Raw genomic sequence first — 22,751 nt, 5'->3', positions numbered from 1 at the left:
TTATACGTGGTATACAGCGCGAAGCTAAAAATTACATAACTATTTACCCAGTCCGCTTAGACGACTACTAGACAATGATAGATGCGTTTCGAACAAAAAGTTTCTAAGTCTCATCTAACAACAGAAGTTTATGGAGCTTAAAGGATATAAATAATTTTAATAGTTTTATACTTATATATGGTGCTCGAGTAAAACTTAAATTACAAGGGGCCAGAAGGAAAAATAAAACAATATGAATTGTAACTTAGTTATATAATATATTTTTATATTTGAAAATTCTTGATACAATTTACAATTTCGGACTTATTTTTTTATTTAAAGATCGGTGAAGTTAATACAAACGTTATTTCTTTACGAAAATGTCTTTTTGTATTGAAATATGAATTTCATTTTAAATTTCTAAATTACTAAGATATCGGACTTAACTTTGTTTTACTTCAGGTGAACTTAATAATGGACTGAAACAAAACATTTTATTATTTTAGAAAATATATAATTTATTCTTTAATATATTTTTTATATTATATTCACATAAATAAATTAATTAAAAATCGTATAAACCTCTCAGAAAAAATCTTTTGACACTTACTTTTTATTTTTAGCTACAATTCAAACTTTTTTTTATTTAAAATAATTTTTAGAAAACGCATAAATAATTGAACATAGAAAGAATCGAACTCGCGTCTCTTGTTTCCGTCCAAGTGCTCTCACCACTAAGCCATACGTACTTATCAAGCTAGCCCTAATTCTCATACGCTTGTTACAACTTTTTTACAGAAATTTACCGATCTTTAATTAATTTAGACATTTCATATATTTGTATTACAGAAACGGCTAAAAGTGTATAATTTGTCTAATAAACTCATTAATTTATACACAATTCATATTTCAATATGATGTATAATAATAAAATTTTGGATTATTTGGCGTCAAGGCAGCGCAAAAACAGCAAGAACATTTTAAATGGCAGTTATATCGATATGAGAATTTCTTATTTTTTTAGATGTTTCAAAATTCATTTGTTAATAATCTATTCCTTCGAACCCTAAGATTTTAGGCTTTTAAGCCTTGCTTTATGAAAAGCTTTATATGCCGTTTAATAAAGGAATATGTTTTTTATTTTTTATTGAGAAAATACTGCTAGGGGTATTTTTTTCTGTGACACTGTGAGTAGTTTTTAAGTATAACATTTTTCAATTTATTTTTGACATATATTTTTAAGCGTTAAAAAAATACGCGAAGTTCAAAAAGGAAATAAAATATTATAATAATAAAAAATATTAATATTTTTCACAATTAGATTTTTAGTGATGTATTTAAAATCGAATATAGATTTAAAATATTAATTGAGTGCCGCACCTGTTATTCATAGTTTTTTAATAAGTAATACTCATAGTATATTATTATAATGTAGAGTCTACTTTCAAAGTTTCACAGTGTCACACAACATAATTTATTACGTCAGTATGTATACAAACATAAAACTTTTATTAATATAATATTCATTTAAACATTTCATACTAAAATTGACAAAATCTATACAATTAATACTGTCACTCTCGCATGTCTTTACAACATATATTTGTATACGTCTTTGGACATGGCACACGCGGAAATTGAACCCCGAACTAGGCTGTACTTAAGTAGCAAGACTGACAGGTTACATAGAATATAATATTAATAAATAAACATATTGAGAACAAATATTCATGTTTATAGCACAAATATCTTTCTCGATTCGAACCTGTGCCCTGCGTTAGTGAGCCTTCAACCACTAAGCCTATAGGGTCAAAAATATTTATTATCTAACTAAATGGTCGCCTAATTCCGTTTTGAACGTCAACAAACACACGTCTATACATTTCATATTATACATTCAGTGTAAGCGATACCATATTGCTTTCATTTAGTACTGATATTCTATAGATGTATATTATATTTATATTACAATGCATAAATAATATTATATGTAATGCCCTAATGACTATCTAAAGCTGAATCTCATTCATCCAACTTTTGAATTATAGTGGCGTATTAAAGAAAATAGATATTATAAAGGAAAAAAAAGATTATTTTTCGAAAAAAATAATAATAAAATATTTCGCTCATTTTCCTCTGTGTTTATATAAGTGGTTTCTGAAAAATCTATATTTTATATAGTCGTAATAATTTTTCTAACATTTTAAAAATTTTAAAAATAACAATATTTTTACAAGCTTAAAAAAAAAAATGGTTTCCTTTAATAAAAACAGTTTTACGCCACTCTAATTCACAATATAAACACATGTCATTAATAAGAACGACCCATAAGTTAATATATACCGGATACGCTCCCATACATTTTATTTGGCAATTTTTCTAACTCTCTATACACAAATTGCGTTGCTAGGTTTGTGCATCTTATTGTAAAGCGTATTTATTATTTACATACTAAATGTTGCCCTTATATATCTCCTTAATTTGGAGACAGACAGACAAAAATGATTCTATGATTATAATAATATAGTACAAAACATTTGTCACTATATATTTTTTGATATATTAATAATTATTATTTATCAATAACATTTATTTTAAATTTATTATTTCATTTTATGAGGGTACTTTGAAATTTACATGTTTTGTCGTTATTCATTTAATGTAGTTCGTTTATTCGATATTAGATTTGCATGGTGTATATTTTTGTTTTAATAACTGATATAAAAAAGAAGCCTTTAGTAACATATATAATGGTATGGTATGTATATGGTAAATATATTTATCTATATAAATTTTGTTTAATAATGTCTTTTATTTTAAAATATAAATATCTTTTTGTTCCTAATGAATAACAGAATGAATCTAAGTAATTATAATCCAAGAAGTAGTTGGTTATTTGTTTATTCAAAGGTAAATTTCGTAAAACTATAATAACTAATATCGAATGAATAAACACAACGTTTTTGAATCAATTGAAGTTACCTAACGATTAATACGAATCGATTGAAATTTTTATTTCTATTTATTCTAATCAATTGATTTTTTTATCAATTTGTAGGTGCTAATCGATAGGAATTTTATATCGATCCACGAGTATATAGGTCAATTGACTCGTCAATCGATTGATATTATCGATAACCCATTGAAATGTCCGAATACGTGACGCTATGTTATAGTGATATCGCGACTAGAAACTATTTCGTGCTCAACGATACATTTCTCCATACGTTCCAACAAAATAAAAAAAAAATAGTTTTTTAAATATTAAAGTATAATACCTCTTTTATTATAATTAACACAAATGTTTTGTGTTTGCCTTGATACTTTTATTAAAAGTAAATATTACAAGTTCATTTCGTTCTTTAATTTATGTTGTCAAACCTTGTCCTTTTTTATTAAAGTACTATTTCTATAGTACACAGTGGGGCTGCCAGATTTTTTCCCATTAATAATGTAAAATATAAAGTACACGGTACACAGTTTATAATCTTTATCTTAAAAAAATATTGACGTATCACACATATATGAAAATATTATATCTCAACAAAAATGTCAATATCATTTAGGATTTGAATTTTTACAAAAAAGAAGTTCAATTAAATCGTGCGAAATCTTTAAGATATACCTGACAACACCACATAATATATAGAAATGATTACATTTTTTCGAATATGCACTCCTAAGTATACTTATACAATATTTGTACACAACACAACATTAAACAACATAAAACAACATATTGAATGCGTTAAAAACACCATTTAATATTTAACTCAGATAATAATAATTACACTCACTTTTCACTGGCCCTTTCAAAGTTCACACAAGTTCAGTCCACAATTATTTCTCGAAGGCTCTAGACAATTCTAGATATTTCTAGAAGCTTCCAACAGTTTCTAGAAGTTTTAGTCCTCGCATGTCTTGCAACACTGTTCCTTGTACCGCCGCAACGCGCACATGTTCATCGCGCGGACGTTCTCACAGTACCGCGACGTGTCTTTGCAAACACCATCTGTTTTAAAAAATATTCGCTTTAAAATATACTTTTTCAAATGTTGTTAAATATAATATGGATTTCCGCGAGTCTCAAAAACACTGTTCCAGTAAAAAGACCAATTACTTTTTATTTTTATTATGTGAGTGTTATACACCACAGACTCTCTTGCCTGGGGCTTTTTTGTTTTTTATTTTTTTTTGCTTCAGGCACAATTCTTATCTTCCTAATACGTACCGGTAGCACAGTCAGCCCTGCACTGCCGTGCGACGGGCGGGCGCGCGCGGGCGCAGGCGGCGGAGGCGCGCTGGCGGCCCCGAGCTGCGCGCGCGCGCCACGTGCATCGCAGCACGCGGTGCTGGAGGCCGGTGGGGCAGCCGCCCTTGCACTGTAGGGTGTGAAGGTAGTTTTTGTGCTTATCAATGGTTAAGCTGTTCAATACGGTCGACGAGTAGTGGCCGCATTTTAAGACATTTCTTACTTTTGATTATGTTCTTCTCGAATGGATAAAGATCAATTAGCTTTGTTTTTCTCAATCAATATCGTTACTTAAATAAATAAATAATAAAGATACATATACAAATATTCCTACCTTACTCCAGGGCCCCACAACCCACACAGCTTTACAAGGCTCCGCCTCCCGCCTGGTCTTGTCCGGCATCGCGCTGTACACGCACGACGCGTCCGGCAGCCTGGTACCGTTGCTGGCCACGCACTCCACGCGGCGACGGGTGATAGCTACGAGTATATAGTATAAGTTATATATAATTTCTTATGTTTTGTGCTAATTGTAAAAAAAAATCGCCATTTTTTAAATTTCAAGTCTATTTAAGTAAGTAACAGTAAGTAAAAATTCCATTTCCGAGTTTAAGGTTTATCTGATGTATAAATGAAAGTATAAATATGCGATTTTGATCTGTAAAAATATGACACCTATAAGGACATACCAATGAATACTAGAATGGACAAAATATTATCATATTTAAAAATATATTTTCAATTCGACACAATAGTTCCTAAGATTAGATCTTTCAACCAGTGAACAAACAAACTTAAGTTTTATAACATTAGTATAAGTGCATAGATACACGGCACATACCAGTACCACTAGGTAAGCATCTAGTCGACGACCAGGCCCCAGTTCTCCAAGAGGCGCACACTTCGCTCGCGCAGTCTTTTATAACCACTGGTGGTATCAAACCACGGGAGAGGCAATCGTTGGTCTCCACTGTGGTCGTTCGGTTTGTTATTTTGTGCTGAATAGAGAGAACGGAGAAATTGTTTTATACTAGTATAACTCAGGCTGTTGAGTGATGTAGGCAATGTTTGACTTTAAACGATGGTTATGGGTTCGATCCCCGTTTAAGGAAGTTATTATCTCCAATTTGTTTGCATCGTCCTAGTACAGCATCTTGTATATTTCCCTTCTTTTGTTTTCTATTTTATTGCCCATCTTTTTATAATTAAAGAATATTGTTATATAAAGCACTTCGTTGAGTTCCACCACTCAACGTGTGAATTGGAATGTCTTAACACTAGGTTAGTCTTAACACTGTCTTCTTCTACCTCCTCTTTTATTAAAAAATGTAGTATATGTTAAATATTTACTTATAATTTAAATATATTGAAATAGGTACTCCTGCATATGTATTTTCCTTTTAAAATATATTTTTTTCCTTTTAGTAGGCTGTCGTATTGGATTTAGAATGATGTCACTTTGCTAACCATCGGTTACATTGTCAAACCAAACGTGTGTACCAAAATTTCAGCTCAATCGGTTGGAGATAACCGGTTTAAAATTCATTGGTAGAACCCGATTGGTATAAATGTATTATATAATAAGACAAATTCATATAGTTACTACTTTAATATAATGAAGATACATAATAACTTCAAACTGTATTCCACATATCGCAGAGTAGGAAGACGGAACCAAATATTTAGACACTCTGTTCTTTAGGTTCCGTGAAATTTTCGAGACTGAACGAGAGTAACGGAAGTCAATGCCGCGCTTTATCTAGGTACCAGACTGGGGAGATTAATTTTTAACCAAATGGAACCCACAACCGTCTTGCATTACAGTCATGAAAAATTTAAGGGACCGGAATGTCTCAACACTAGGTTACCTGCTGTGCGGGAAAGAGCGTGATACATAATATGCACATATATTTTTTTTTTTTTTTTTTTTTTTTTTGATTTATTGAGGTAAACTAACAATATCACAATAAGATAATTTATATATAATATAATTTATACTTATAATAATTGTGAAATCAACATCGTTTACCCTAGATATAATAAATAAGTTTTAAAAGTTGAGAGTCGATTGTACATTATAATTCTGTAGTTTATTAAGTGTCATCATACAGTTCCTCAAATAGCAGTCTTTTGTAAACGCTTACAGTATTTGCAAAGATGTCGATATGGCTAAAGTTGCTGTTGTAGGAATTTAATGTGTGCTGAATAGGTGCATGTAGGCCTGCATTAGTACGAGTCGTTCGTGTGGCAAAAACATGATGGGTGGAACGACAGGCCCGCCTATATGATCTAGTAGGCACTCCATAGCTTATACTATTCACAATATCAGAGCAATCGTATCTGTTATGGCAAATGTCATATAAAAACATAGCTTGCATTTGTATTCTCCTAGACTTTAACTCTAAAAGATTATATTTCTGCAGTAATTGATAGTATGGTTTATAATTACGACAGGATTTATAGTGCATGCAACGCAAGAACTTCTTTTGCACTCTCTCCAGGCAGTCTGAGTATTTGTTATATAACGGATCCCAAATACACACACCATGCTCCAATTGTGAACGGATCAAGGTTTTATAGAGATGTAGGTATGTGCTTGGACGGACGAAGTCATTACTAGCTCTCATAACAAACCCATACATCTTGTAGGCCTTACTACATATGTTATCAACATGTGCATCCAGTGTCAGCTTATTATCTAATGTGACTCCAAGGTCACGGATGGTTTGAACTCTACTAAGGTTATGGCCACCTATGGAATAATTATAGGTACTAGACGCTTGTTTTCTAGTAAAGGTAATAATTTTACACTTGTCAAAACTTAGCTGTAGTTTGTTAGCAATGCAGTAATTATTAAATCTATTCAGGTCCTCCTGAAAATCCAGATGGTCATTAATAAATTAATAAAAAAATATGTATTTACTAACCTAATATAAACTTTACACACTGTACCGATAGCAAAGTAATATTAAAATTGAACGTTAAATTAAATTTTCATATTCATGTAATATTGGAAAAGTTTTGCATCTCAGTTAAATAGTTTCACTGAGTTTCTTGAGTTGGAAGTTTCCATTCATTAAATTCAAATCTGGATCAGCTTTATATAACGAAGCGAACCATTCGTATATAAGAGTATTTTTTTAAAGTTCTAAACTTTATTTTTTTTTTGCAAATAAAGTATTTTCTTTGACTTATATTTTTCTAAGAACTATATTATCCAATATTATACCTCTAGTTCTCGCTAGCTATTGCTAGAAAATTCTTAAGTATGAACGAATGTAGTTTGGTAAGTTAACTACACGTTTTTATAATTATGATTTAAATTAGAAATATTATTTATATTAAACTTTGTGCCTCTGATAGGTATTGAACCCATAACAAGTTATTTCAATTTAATAATGTTTTCTTCTCCACGCTTAACAGCTACGAAGTAGTTTATTTGAGTTTAAAATTTTATTATTAATAGAATGACCAGTAAAACTGCAGAATATTATTTATAATACAATTTTAAATTTTCTTATATTAGCATTAGCATTTCGAATCATCAGGGTAGGGAGAAGGAACCTTGTGTATGGACACACTTTTTTAACTACCTGTCTAATTTTCAAGACATGGCCTATTGGGTGGGGGAACATAACGCCGTACTTTGTACATCAGAGAAGTTATATGAAAATAAATTATATAGGGGATCGAACCCACGACCGTAGCACACGTGCACGCACGTACGCACGTACGTGCCCCAGCGCCACGACTGTCTGTTTATAATATAATTAACAAAATTGAATCTAAGACCCTTGGCTTTCAACTTAAACTGAGTTTTATTACCAGACCTTTTAATAAACGTAGACGATAGAATAAAAAGTATAAAGAAAATTTAAAATAACACAGCCTCTTTAGGATTTTATGAAATTAGTTTAATTAAGCTTAAAGAACCCAATTTAGTTTTATTATCATAACTGAGAAGAACAGATAGGGGAAGGATTTCTGACTCTAAGCGAGTTGAATTAACAATTCGTAATTTTGTTTTGTATGGATTTCCTATTAATATTATTTTTTTACGTTCAAGTTTTTCTCAGGACTGGTAGGTATATAATTTAATTACAGATGACATTAGATATAGCGTGGAGCTTAAATAATAGTAGTTTAATTAGAATTTTAGTACAGCTTACTTGACAAACAGCGCCTCTAATCTGATGGCCACTCTGACCGCAAGGCGCGTTACACGACGACCACTCTGTCGTCATCCAAACATATTCACTTATGTCTGATGCTGTGTACCTGTTGAACAAATTGAATATTAATTCCATAACTTCCATTGTAATAGAAATGAAAATTCGTGAAAGCAAAGCAATTAGCCTTAATATGAGAGCAAAGATTAATTTTACTAAAAAAAGGAAGGAGAAATAAAGTACCGACAGACAGATTACAGATAATGATTAAGGTTTAGAAAGACATAATGTCTGTACAGTGTTATTACATTTAAATATGAAACAATTTAAATTACTTAAACTCTTTAATCAAAAAATAAAAACATTTCAATCTATTGGTGCAAATGCGTAAATGGGTTGCTTTACTTCTTGATAATTTTAACACAGATAATATCTAGAGGATTACATGCTGCTACGTACCTGTGCTTTCCCTTTCATGCAGGAAAAAGGCTGCTTCTTTTTAAAATTAGTGTAATTATAAGCTTAATCTTACCGTTCTTCTTCCTTAGTTGTGGTCTCTGTTAAATCCCCAATATCTTTTTTTACACTTTCAGCTCGACCTTCTTCTATAGTATTCTTATTATAATCTTCATTTACAATAATTATATCTGAATCGTCATCTTCAGGGAATACTATTTGCTTGTCTTGTAAATTGACCACTTGGGCTTGGCTCGGTGTTCCGTAGTTCTGATACATTATGACAGGGTCTACCATTCTTTGACCTCTCGAGTTACCAATTGTATGGAAATTCCAGAGCATCTGAACAGATCAATGATAAAATTGTGATATATTTCTTTTAGTATTCATGATTTTTTAAAACTAGGATAATTCAATAGTTTTAGAAATAAAATCAAACATGGACCAAACGTTAGAAAAACGAGATAACCTTAATGATTTTTATGTATTACCAGTTAGTATGGAAAACCCAGATATTTTAAATTCAAAAGCAAGTTATAATGTCGAAAATGCGTTAGATGAACAACTTTATTTGTGTAAAAAATCTTATTTATTTTCGAAAGCAAACAAAATGTATCTACAATAATATATACATTGCAAAATAAACGACCAACTATTTGAATCCCTATATTTATTTACAGTACTTAATACCAACAAAATAAGAGTAGTGACTAAAACTGAAATGTTTTTAACAAAAGATCAAAACATGGCCCATATTCCGTTTATAAAACACAATAAAAACCGTAAGCACACAAAACAATTCAAGTATCTAATCACTAAATCCATAAAACTTGACATGCCATAAAAATCGTACCTAGACCCAAATGTAAAGAACCTGAGGCTATTCAACCAATGCCCATGCACTCTGGTAGCGTCTCACCTGAAGTTGCATTACGAGGTAATGTAGGCACGGCAATAGCCTGGACGAGGCGCTTCGGTTTGGCGGAAGTATGTGAGATGAGACAGCACTCTCCTTTAACGTCCGAGCAGCGTGTAAAATTTTTATTTGAATTGAAATTCTTATATGCATTTTTACTCATGTATTTATTTATAGTATGTATTTGATTCGGGTTTAGAAAACGTTTAAAATTAATATAAATTGCTTATGTACGTATATTTTTTGTTTTTACGAAAATTAATAATTTAAAATTGAAAATAAAATCATAAACCAAACTTTAAAAAAAAATTTTTTTGCTGAATAACCTAATCTTAGGAACTACTCCTACATTTTTTTTCATAATAGATAGTCCATCAACCGTTTCCTTTTTGTCGGAGTTACCTGGGGCGCTTAGAATGTGACATGTATCATACACAATTACTTCCATTTGACCAAGGGGGCGAAGCCACAAATGAAAGCTAGTATTTATTTTATAAATTTAAAGGATATAATTTTTAATAAATAGAAGGTCAAGTGCTGTGAAAGTTAGAAATACACGAGTTAGCGAGTAAACTAGTCTACCGTAGCTTTAAATATAAATCGTATGCTAACGCATAACGTTCTAGTTTTTATAAAACCTATAAATTAATGTAAAATTTAAAACAAAATAATAAATTAATATTATGATTAAATATTTTATTAAAAGGTATACTTTAAAAGTAATATTAAATGCTAAGTATAGGGTTAAACATATGATAAGAATATACAAAACTATTATTTCTAACCTAATTTTTTAACGAATGTGACAAATATGAGTCAATAAAAATTTCAAAGACGAAAAATATACTATAAAGTCTCTGTTCTATTCAAATGTTATAAGAATCACACCCTGAGTGGTCGTCAGCTTATTACATACTATGTTATCAGGAAGCTTTAAGCATCACTTTAATGGTTCGTAAGTTCCACGTTCTAAGCTTTGTGTAGTTTTTCCTAGTGTTACCATGTTAATGTTAAACTTTTTTAGGACATGTTTTTTGTATTAGATTTTGAAGTTTATAATTTTAAATCAATTTATTTCTTTTTGATGTCATGATAAAATTAAGACAAATCTGGCTAAACGCAATAGTTTTTACTTAAAAATCTATGGATATTTTTATTTAAAATATCTTTTAAATATACTTCGTGGAGCCGTGAGACGTCTGGCTGTACGTCAGACTTAATCAAATTTTGCACGGTGTGTTCCGAGCTTATATATTCGAAATTCCTAAAAACTAAAGAACAAAATAATATTGTACATGTTTTATCCATTTTCAGTCTATTTTAAGACCGTGCTTACTGGAAATTTATGTCATGGTTTTTCTATACAAAATACCACTGATATAAAAAAAATATATAAAAACCCTAAAAGGGATTTTAACCCACTTCCTTAGACTATTAAAAAACTGTTACGTAACTCACGTCTCACCTCTTTAATGCAATTCTATAATTTTACATACAAATGTAAAATTATACTTGGATCTATACATTTATGATTTTTGTTTATAATTTTCATCGTATTTCCTTTTAAAATAAAATATAATAAAATAAAATATAGTTCTCTATACAAATTTCATGAATTCGTATTCGTTTCTTTTGTACATTTTTTAATTAAAATTGTATTAAGGCTAGCAATATTACTTGTGGAATACAATTTCTATGAAAGTGCTGTATTTTTGTTGTTCTCTTGAATATAAAAGTGTTGCGTTTTATGTTTTATCTGTGCCTAGTAAAAGGAGGAAATATTTGTCTGGTGATTCTTTCACCTGCTCTTAGTAGGTAAAGTTAGTACAATGTACTGCTTATGTTTAGGTAAATATATATTTTTAGCTTTCCGCACATAGCAGTGTAGACAAAAACGAACTTGGGATACTAGGGTTAAGACACTCCGTTTCTCATTGAGACATTTCTGTTTTCCACATTCCTCTTGAGGCATGACGTGTTGAGTGGCGGAACTAAACGCCGCGCTTTCCGACTTTACCGAGGTTTTTGTATTTAAAATCAAATGTGTGTGCTCCAGTGCCACAGTGGCCTCTTGTTATTTTATATTAATTTTTTTAACTTCACGAATTCACACTTTGTTTCTATCAGATGCCTTCGGGTTGCAATATCACGATGGCTTCTATCTTCTTCTTTTATAAACATTTAATTTAATATTCCAATATTATTTTCCAAAAATACGTAATCTGGCAACACCATTCTATCATATAATGATTTGCTATCTTCTGTAATTCAGCTAAGTTCAACAATAAAATGGGCACAGTAAACTTTATAGCCGACTTTATAGACGTAATAAAATTATTATTGAATGTGTATTATACTAGTGGGCTTTAGAGGTCGTCTGTGTCAAGGGCTTTTCAAGGAGCGTTAGAGATTTTTATTTTATTCGTATAAATAATACTTTTTCGTTCTTTTAGAGGTAATTTAGAAGTGTAATTTTACTAGTTTGGGGAATTCTTTGTTTTTCAAAATCTGTAATATTTCACCTAGTGTTAAAAGATTTATAAATATTGGGTCCTAGAAAACTACTATTTATATGTATTATAGTAGTGGCCTTCAGAATACTATTTATATTTTATTAATATATTTTTAGCCACGTAGTTCCCTTGTACGGCAGAGTATCCAGAAATAACCTGGTGTTAATATACTCTATTCTTAGTTCGCTTTGTAGAGTTAGGAGTATTTTATATTAATATTTATGTAATACACTTGAAAGAGAAATATAATTAAAAATAATTTAAACATCATTGTGGAGAAGTCAGAAATAAGATGATTATTTCCTCGTTCTGGTAGATTACGCAAGGTATAGAGATTTGCCACCCAACAAGTAATATTTGGAAAATTTTACGAAAAGTAAGGAGCGGAGTGTCTGAACACTAAGTCGCTACTAAATAAAAATTTCTTGTGCCGGTTGTTTTCATATCTGAGGTAAGCTTTAGCGAATTGATGGTAAAGAGACAAACAGAAAACAGAGTAAAGTGAAAATATTCATCCCCCCGAATGGAAATCAAACTCACAACCGTCGCGTACAAACAAATAAAAACAATATACTTCTATATATTATTACAAAAAAAAACCAGATATCTTTCTTATTTTAATATTATTATATTAAAACATAAGATTGTCGTTCCGTCCATTTAAAATTCAATAGTCTCTTTTACAGTCGCATATACTTTATACAGTGTAATAATAAGAGTTCTGTCGTTATATGTTACGCGTGTTCGTGAATCATGAAGTGGAAGGGGGGTGTTTCTAATTTTTCATGTTCATACTTAAATGGAATGTAAAGTACTTTCGTATTTTATACTTTCATGTATGAAAAGTGTATGACTGTATCTAGTGGTTGTAGGTTCTTTTCCGAGTTTCTTAGATTTTTCAGCTATAAATATTTAAAAGAAATATAAATTGTTTCGACTTGACTCATATATAACAAGGAAATACTTAGTATTTAACACAAATTAGCCGTATCGAGAATCTACAAACTGTAATGTAACTGTTTGCTTATTACGTCTGCTCTCAGTCAGTGCGAGCGCTCCAATCAATTGTAATCAAATTTGCTAAACGTATAGCATTCGTGCCATTGTCATGCAGTTAGCAAATATCTCAATTTACACGCGATGGTTGTGGGTTTGGTCCCAACTTTACTATTTTATTTTCATCATGCTGTATTCCACAAATAACAGCAGACGCTTCAACGCAACGGTTGTGGATCGATTCCCATTCGGGGGAAATAAATTATTATTTATTAATATTTTCGTTTCTTCGTTCGGCAAGTTGTTGACATGTTCACATTAGGTTCCTTTTGCCTACCATTTGCCGAAAAAAGCGTGAAGCTGCTTTTTTATAATATAAGTTTATTATAATACTGTCATTATAATTACTATCATGAGCCGAGTGGTTCTTTAGGGTCCCCCAACCTACGCAACAAAATTGTAAAGGACGTACATGTAAAAAAAAATACATTATCTTTTTAACATAATATCATATATCAAATAAAAAAGACAGATTAAACATAGGCACAAAAGTATTTCAAAAGCACTACACAACAAAGAAGCCCTAGAATTGTATTATTCTGAAAAATTCTTTAGTCCACATAGTACAGTACGGTGGGCGAGTAGTGGCCGTCCTAAAGTTAGGCTTTCGAAACTTTTGCGCATTGTTCACTCGGGAAGAAAATAATGAAAAGTAAGAAAAATCCTAGAATAAAATCTGCGCAGCCGTCTACAACTAACTTAAAGGCGGCCACGACTCGTCGACCGTAGTGTACTAGAGGTATATATTTCATAGTTCTAAGTTCAAGCACTCTATATTCAGGTCTCGTAAAGGAGATTTACTATTTTCATTATTTCGTAGAAAACGAGTTATATTATACAATGTATTTTCTTTATATTATACCGATATTGTATTTGCTATCGTTTTTATATTTATGCTTAATAATAGACAAGTACAAGATTTACGATTTAGTGACGGCTTTTATTGGAATCTTTCCATTTAATGTATGGAAGGATTGTGATTTATTGGTGTTTGGAGGTCGTCTGGACTATAAACGCGACGGTTTTGGTTTTGATTCTTACTTGGGGGAAAGAATTATTTTTCTTTGTTTGGTAACTAGACAAAACGCGTTGAGTTTAGCCACTCAATACGCAATGGGCGGTGCAAAAAAAACAGTCTGTGTGTTTTTTTTTGAGATTCATGGTTTTTCATTGGTTTAGGTTAAAAGATTAGCTGTATATAAGATAAGTTATATAAATAATTGTGAAGAAAGTAAAGAATGTATCAATTTGTATGTAAGAAAAGTTTGATGTTAATTTTTTTTCAAATAATTTTGTAGTAATTTTTTGTTAGATATTTTTAGATATCAATAAACATGACAGACTTTATTTTTCTTATAAGTTTTTTAAAGATTTTATACAAATAAAAAACCAATTATTATAAACATGTACATCATATATATTTATTGTCATAGTGTAACTTAAAATACACAAAAATAATAAAAATAATATTTTATAAAAAACATACACAAATACAAATAAGAAAAACATACATATATAATCCTTATCATGTATACAAGAAAATAATTATATGGTTTCCTTACTGAAATATTATACATATATGAATATATTTAAAAAAATATATTTTATTTAATAATAATTTAAAAAACAAAACTATTATTATTGTTTAGGTATCGCTTACCTCATTATCGTCATAAATGGTTTCCCTTGCTTGAGAATTAAAACTCGGCACGGGTTTGGCTGTCGTCGGGCTCCCGTACAACGCGTCTCGCACTTTGTCTATTTTACCTGTAAATTATGTAATATTTATTTTTGTGTAATTCTTTATATCCTACGATGATATGTGTACCTTACATATGAGTTTCAGATCTTAAAATACATTTCTATAAAATTATAGAAAATTAAAAAAGCAAAGTAGGCAAATGTAATCTAGTCCTGGGACATTCCGTTTCCTTCTTTTCGTCCAATTTGGAATTGCGTGGTGAGTGGCGTACCTTATAAAAAACACAGTTCACTCAAATGGGAACCCACAACCTTTGTGCTCACAGACTAACGATGCCCCACTGTCATATATCTCACATGATAAAATATCCTAAAATTAAATATCCAGCTAACTTCAGTGCGGTCACAACTTGCTGGCCGTACTATAGACATTTATTCTAGGCAAGAATAAAAATAAACTTACACTTTCCACCCAGCTTAAACACCAAACAAATTAAACTCCTTCGATCTCACCTTTGCTCTTACTCTTGTAGCTCTTCTTCTGGTCGGGCGGGCGCTGCTCGTGCGACTGGTCGTCGGACCCGCCGCCCACCATCGCGCGGTAGCGGCCGTCTGCTCTGCTTAGTGGTGCACAATGTATGTGTATAATTTATGGTATTTATATGGTAAAGTTATCATACCAGTGATAAATTATGAGTGTCAAGAAAAGCGCGAGAGTACAGTATTTGTTATTATACTCAATAAATTATATTTTTTATATATTATTGATGTATTAGTGATTACTGGCTTCAAATATATAGCAGAGTAAGTAGAGTATTTAGTGGTAAGACACTTCTTTCGAGCTTTGTCACGAGAGCCACTTGTCCAGAAAACCAGAGCGAAGAAATGAAAATATTAAGTCATTCAGTTAGACGCTGTGCTGCTGTGTTTCTGCGCCAAAATCAGTGATACCATTAAGTTTTCAGCGGCATAAGAAACCTTAACAAGTAGATTCAGCTTCAATTGCCAACCTCTAAAATCTAAAAAAACCCATGAAAATAATAATAAAAAGAAAACTAACCTATCAGATAAAGGTGAAGATGGTTCATCCAAGGCTTTATGTCGTTCGATCTCTTCACTAGACGGGAACTCCCCGGGCCGGGGTTTCACTAGTAACGTGAGGTTAGCGCTGGAACGTCCCGCCACGCACGTGTAGACGCCGTGGTCGCGAAGAGATAGTGATGTTATACGGAGAGCGCCCTTGGGAAAAAAATAGGTAAAATAAAAAAAACACAGTGGAATGGTTATCCGTTTAACTCTGAAAGAGCCTTGATGCTAAATGCAATATTAGTAATTGTCATCTTCACACTTCTCTTATGAAACTCCGTTCTCCATTTACTGCACATCTTAAAGACATTGTGCTGATCTTAATTTTAAATGTAGGAATGTTGGATTCGATCCTGCAACAACGCGTTTAATTGAAACAAACTGCGCTATGATCGCGTCTGGTTTAATACCAAAAAGCATTATATAGTTTTATATAAAAAAAATACAAAAAAAAATCAGTCAGCAAATAAATAGTGAATTTTATGAATTTTTGAAATTGCATTCATAGCGGTCCAATTATAACCGAATACCTATTTCGTTTATCTATAAATGTACAAAAAACTCACTGAAATAGGTCAAGCCGAAAAATTTAAACAAATTCGGAAGAAAGGGGCTATTTTTGGTTATTTCACCGAACGTTATTGATCGTTAGGTTTGAGTGTGGGCCTCGCTCTGCGATATGATGATATTGTATGGAAATTTATATTTTTATTCTTTGATATGCTTAAACTTGCTTTTTTATTCGTAGAGTAAGGAGAGAATCTGAATAATTTTTGAAGACAAGGACTTTTTTATTTTTATATCTGTCTATTATATTTATGACATTTATTTATGAATACCAGCTTAAAATCAAAAATATAGTTTATAAGAGAGCAATATCGTAAGTACTCTATGTAAAAATAAAAGCTACGTTGAACTTGAATGAGTTCAGACAGTTTTTTTAAGAAGCTCCTCTGTACATAAATGAAAATAGACACACAATCAAAAACAATAAAGAAGCACCTACATATATCTCATATAAAATAATATTATGACCCGTTTTCATTTTCCGTGTATACGTACATAGGGATTTAAAAAACTCAGCGCAGTTCGCGTTTATTAAAATACTTCCAAAAAGCCTTTCATAGAGTTAATTAACCTGAATATGTTGAACAATAGTATGCATAAGCTCTGTTACGTCGAATGCTGTGCTCGGTTAGAGGTATTTATTATTGAATGTCGAAGTTATATTTAACTATTTAGTTAAAGTTAACTAGATATTTTTGGATGTGGTCACAGTTTTAGTTAACTATTTATTTAGTAAAGAGAAATTTGTTTGGATTAAAAAGTTCCATTGTAGCTCGTTTCATTGTTTGTGAAATATTGGCATTGAAATAAATTTACAAACTTATTAGGTATTTAATATTATTTAGATGTCGGAAACTATAGCGAATGGAATGAATTAAAAATTGGATGTTTTAATTAATTACACGTGATGGTTCAAATCATAATTACTAACAGTTATTTTTATATCAGTTTACGTGCTGAGTGGCGTAACTCAACGCCGCGCTCTGTTTTGACAAAACAGAGACATGCAAGTAAGTCATTCCTCAGAGTTGGGAAATCAATCATGAAACCCACGAGGTGCCACAGGTATGTTTACCTACATGTATGTTCCTGAGGTATGGCTAACGGAAGCCGGATTTCACCACTAATACTGTTATATTTCTAAATTAAGGTAGATGCAAGTTGGAAATTGGTGATGTAGGTGTCATTTCATTTGAAATATCTACATTTTAATAATTATATATACATATATCTTTTAATTTTAAAGCGTCCTTTGTATATGAAGACAATCTATCGATATATTACAAGTTTTTTGTCTGTATCTTTTGAAGGCGGAAGGCAATAGAGCCATATTGAAACTTAAATTAAATAATCTTTATTTTCTATATAAGTTAATTTATCTTCACGCTGTACGGAGGGAACCTGGGAACACAGAAAAAATATGCAGAGGGAACCAGGGAATATACATTTAAGTATTTTTATTTCTTAAATTTAAAATAACACTTCAAAAATGTTAATATTTTCTTATTAAGTAATCCATAATAAATTCCAAAATAATTTAGACAACACCAAATTCCCAAAATTAATAAATAACTGTATATAATATATTTATTCAAATAACGTGAATAGATAAACGCTTGATAACAAAATGTTTTTGCGTCTATAATTTACGACGCTTGGTTCCAACAGCTGATATCTTATTCTAGGGCAGCTCAGGGCAGTTCAAGATGAATTATTTAATGTTTAACTTAACTATTTGTAGTTCTAACTCTAAATTCTTATTTATGTCAATTATAAACCAAATAAGTAATTATTAATAAGAAGTTAGGTATGGTTGCGGCGTTGAGTTCTGCTACTCCATTCTCAATGGCAATGAAATGTCTTAGTGGGAACGAGTGTCTCAACACTAGGTTCCCAGGTTCCTTCTGCCTACTCTGCTATGCATAGGATGCAGCATGAAGCTAAGACAATAAAAAGTAAGATATCTATCTGTATAAGTAATGTTGATATCGATTAAAGATCATAAGACTTCTCTAACAGAAGCAAACTGCGGCATTACGTAGTGCCATTTAATGCGTAGAATAATTTTCTTTTATATCCATAAATTTTATGAAAATAATATTTTTTTATCTATATGCGCTTATGAATTATATATTTGTTTTAAAATGGTCGGTCTTGTTAGAACAATGAGGTCAATAGTCATTGAAAATACAATTCATGAAAGAATAGTCGACGAGTAACTCTATAGTTGCTCTTTTAAAGAAAAAGTGCTCACAATGTTTTTGTTAGAAACAGATCGTTCTTTTGAATGAGTTGGTAGAAAAAATAGAATAATTCCCCTTTTATACGGTGTGGCATACAACCACAGGTTCTTTGTATATTTGTGTTTGTTTAATATAAGATTAGCATCATTCACTTGTATCAATCATTGCGTTAATCAAATAAAAAACTCTTATAATATATATAGATTACAATAAATGTTGTATTGTTTCCGGTTGTAATGAATGCACAAAAGACCCAGTACTCTGAGTGATTCGATGGTAGACAGTACCCAGAGAAAGTTGAGTATTAAAGTAAATATCATTTAGGTCGTCATAGCGCAGGGGAACAAGGATGTTCCACTGTACGCGACGTTTACGAGTTCGATTCCCACTCGGGGGAACGAAACAATTAACATTTTCATTTCCTCACTCTAGTATTGAATCGTATTGAAATCGATCTGACAACCGCCACGTTTATAATTAAATATATTTTAAAAAGTATAATAAAATTAAAATAAAAACTAGTTAAAGCCAAGTCCAAAAGCCGATAGTTAACAAAAACTTTGCTTCAACAAACTAATTGACAGTGAGCTAAATAAATTAGTTGATTCCAAGATAGTTGCGAGATAGGGGTGGAATACTGAATTAGGCAAATTGTATTTTGTGAATGTGCCCTTTTATTATTTTGTCCTTTATATTTCTTATAAGTAGGAGTGAGAAAGAGACTAATATCATTATATTTCCACTACAAAAAATAAGAGTAACTGTGAAAACAACGTTAACAAGAAAATTATGTGTCATTTTGATGTATAGGTTATATAAGTGTAAGGTTTCATTTAAATGCGTTGAGTCGTTTTTGCATGAAAGTAGAACAAACATACATCTTCACAAATTTTTACATTTATTATATTAATAATGAATATCAAATTCTTAATTAATCAATAAGAATTATTTATTTAATTTAACAATAACTTACTTACCTTCTTAGAAATTTTATATTTCTTTGATTTACTAATAATCTGGTGGTCTTTAGCCCATTGGATCTTAGTTCGGTTGTATCCTTTCACCGGACATTTAATTTTCACTTGCGTTCCGTAGAATATTGTAGCGGAACCACCCACTTTTACTGTTACCTACATGAAAAAATAATAAATAAATTTATTTACAAACTATAGGTATGTAGGTAATAAGAAATGATTAATTTGAGTGTATAAAATTTGTAATGTTAATTAGTCACTGTAACTTTCAGCCATATATGTATATATATCGCAATCAAAGATATAAACTACTAATGAAACAAAACTTTGATCTTTTCTAAGGGTTGCCTGGAATTGATCACCTGCAATGATGAAGGTGCCTTTTGACCATTTGTATATTCTTATATTTGATTTATTATTATATTGGTATAATATAGTATTAAAGAAATAAACAAATAAAGCTTACCTTCTTCTTCTTAGGATCGTGCTGTATATAAGAGGAGTTAGCGAGAGATATCTCAGGAGCAGAAGTGTCCAGCAAGCACGGGCGACTGTTACAGGACTTGGTGAGCGCCGGCCGCGCCGAGTTGCACTGCGAGGCGGGGCGCTCCACCACGTGGGACTGCGCCATTATTTGTTTACATATTACCTGTGAAAATTATTTAAATTATATTTAATTCGTGAGGTTGTGGGTTCGATTTGTACACGAGGAAATGGAATGTTTCATATTTGCACTCTGACTCAACTGAAACTCAACTCAACTCAGAAATTAATAGAAAAAAGTCATCATAAGCAGTTAAAATTGTTGCAACTTAGCTAAAACATATAACTAATCAATATGAAATGTAACCTAGCGAGCAAAATGTTCATAAATAACAACCGTTGTCAAAAAATTACCAAAATACCAAAAGAAAAATTGTAATACAAATCAAAGATATTTAAACAAAAGTTATTCAAATTTAAGTCACGACTAAACAAAATTGAAAATAACAATTTGTAGCTCAAATATAAAACGAATAACGAAATAATGTATTCAAATAAATGTTGGCGATATTAATTAATTATTCTTCAAAATGTATTCCTCTGGCGACTCTATACGAAATTAGATAAGTTGTTGGTAAGTCTCATTGAGTTCTACAAAAGCTTGTAAGTCAAGAAGACTTTGTAAAATTAATTTGCATTAATATCGAGGCCACGAGTGACGGCCATGGGTGGTGGAATTTTAATTGTAATATTATAAATTCATATGAAATAGATTTCTCGTAGATATCTATTGCAATTACAAAATGTTTTAGCAGTATAACATAGAAAAGAGATAGAGATCCTATGCTGTTCTACTGCGCCACGATGACTTCACGATGTTTATGTTATTGAATTATTTAGTATTCGTAAAATTAATTATATGCTGTCTTCCAAAATTATTTAACGATCGCTTAAATTAAGTGCAATACCTAGAAAGACCTAGAAATACACCTATATCTTCCTCCATTCACAACTTCCATATTACCCATCGCTAGACTATGTCTTTCGCAATAAATATTTCAACAATTGGTGGTGTTGCGACCGAAGATTTGAATTCGCGGCCTAAAATTTAAATTTTGGACAGAGACATCTGCCAATCTTTTAATTGTCATCTGCTTTGAAATATTCGAAATTTTTAAGCAAATTAAAATTTCTCGCTTTTATTTTAGATTCAACCTCCATCTGTAAACAGATCAAACCCACTACAAACCTCTCTCTGTTTCATTCCACCGCCACAGGTCTTGGAACATTTCGACCACTCTCCAGTATGCCACCTGACGGGACAGTCCAGGACGTTGCAGTACTGCCTGTCGGGCGGCGGCGGTTGCGGGCACATACTGTTTGGTACTACCACCGTGTTCGTGCCGCCTCGGGTTACCTGATGATTTTTAATTTTATCAGCTTTCAAATAAAAAAAGAATTAACAAAATCGATTTACCCAGTCAAAGGTCTGAGCTAACAAACATAAAAAAGTCCTCTTTTTCCAGAAGTCAGTTAAAAATACTACACTACTACAATTAACTTTTAAAACAATACTATAATACGTAGACATTTTAATATACGTATAAAAACTTTAAATACCAACAAACGAAATATAACCAAATATGTCTCGTAAAATGTACTTCTAGCACTTATAAAACAGCTGACGTTAAAAATCAGCGTGGATGCGAGCACCTGAACATTTTAAAGGATTTCAAGTTGCATCGCAACCACTTTGCAATTTGTACGACGATTATGTATTATTTTGTTGGCGGAATTTAGAAATGTTAGAAAAAGAATTTAGAAATGTTTTTCGTGTTGAGTTATAGTGTATAAAATACGTGTTTTTTAATATTAGTTTTAAATAAAATTTGTGTAGGATAGAGAGTAGATATTATTTGATAAATTCATACATTTTTACACAAAAATAATTAGTTAAAATATTAAAAATACTTTTTTATTTATGTGTTACAAGAAATAATTTTCTTCGTATGGGCTTCGAACTTATGGCCCTCCCAATAAAATCATATGGGCATCACAAATCGTTAAGACAAATGTATAATTACGTCATCTACTTACCTCATGTATGCAAGTAACCTCTCGCGTCTGAATGCCGATGCCACACGATTTGGTACATTGCGAGAAATCCGTATAGTTCCATCTGTTGGTTAAAAATGATATACGTTAATATTTGAAATATATCATTATCAGTTTCGATTTCCACTCGGGGATATAGTATATTTAATATTTTGTTTTTCTCGCACTGGTAACGAGGTAAAGCGCGGCGTTGAGTCCCGTCACTCACAACACAATGCCTTCATAATTCGGCGGAATGCCG

At 31.3% G+C, this 22,751-nt stretch overlaps 1 protein-coding gene across 7 annotated transcripts in view; it reads right to left on the bottom strand.

Moving 5' to 3' along the window:
• Positions 1–229: 229 nt before the first annotated feature.
• nolo (ADAMTS-like no long nerve cord) overlaps positions 230–22,751 on the bottom strand; it is a 281,142-nt gene continuing 258,620 nt past the window's right edge. For 4 of the 7 annotated variants that reach the window (XM_085191633.1, XM_085191635.1, XM_085191637.1 and 1 more), the window contains 14 exons: positions 22,493–22,574; positions 21,645–21,812; positions 20,379–20,561; positions 19,916–20,068; positions 16,103–16,281; positions 15,556–15,662; positions 15,002–15,108; positions 9,776–9,868; positions 8,933–9,198; positions 8,401–8,509; positions 5,073–5,229; positions 4,566–4,711; positions 4,211–4,361; positions 230–3,991 (listed from right to left, as the gene is read on the bottom strand). In XM_085191633.1, the coding sequence (XP_085047759.1) occupies positions 3,885–3,991; positions 4,211–4,361; positions 4,566–4,711; positions 5,073–5,229; positions 8,401–8,509; positions 8,933–9,198; positions 9,776–9,868; positions 15,002–15,108; positions 15,556–15,662; positions 16,103–16,281; positions 19,916–20,068; positions 20,379–20,561; positions 21,645–21,812; positions 22,493–22,574 (2,008 nt within the window). In that variant the 3' untranslated portion in view covers positions 230–3,884. The remainder of the gene's footprint in view (positions 3,992–4,210; positions 4,362–4,565; positions 4,712–5,072; positions 5,230–8,400; positions 8,510–8,932; positions 9,199–9,775; positions 9,869–15,001; positions 15,109–15,555; positions 15,663–16,102; positions 16,282–19,915; positions 20,069–20,378; positions 20,562–21,644; positions 21,813–22,492; positions 22,575–22,751) is intronic. The other 3 variants (XM_085191636.1, XM_085191639.1, XM_085191640.1) reach the window with 2 other exon arrangements.

The sequence above is a fragment of the Heliconius melpomene genome, chromosome 10, assembly GCF_056956725.1.
Source record: "Heliconius melpomene rosina isolate 202511_hmr_F chromosome 10, ASM5695672v1, whole genome shotgun sequence".
NCBI lineage: Eukaryota > Metazoa > Arthropoda > Insecta > Lepidoptera > Nymphalidae > Heliconius > Heliconius melpomene.
This window is presented reverse-complemented; position numbering and strand designations above follow the sequence as displayed.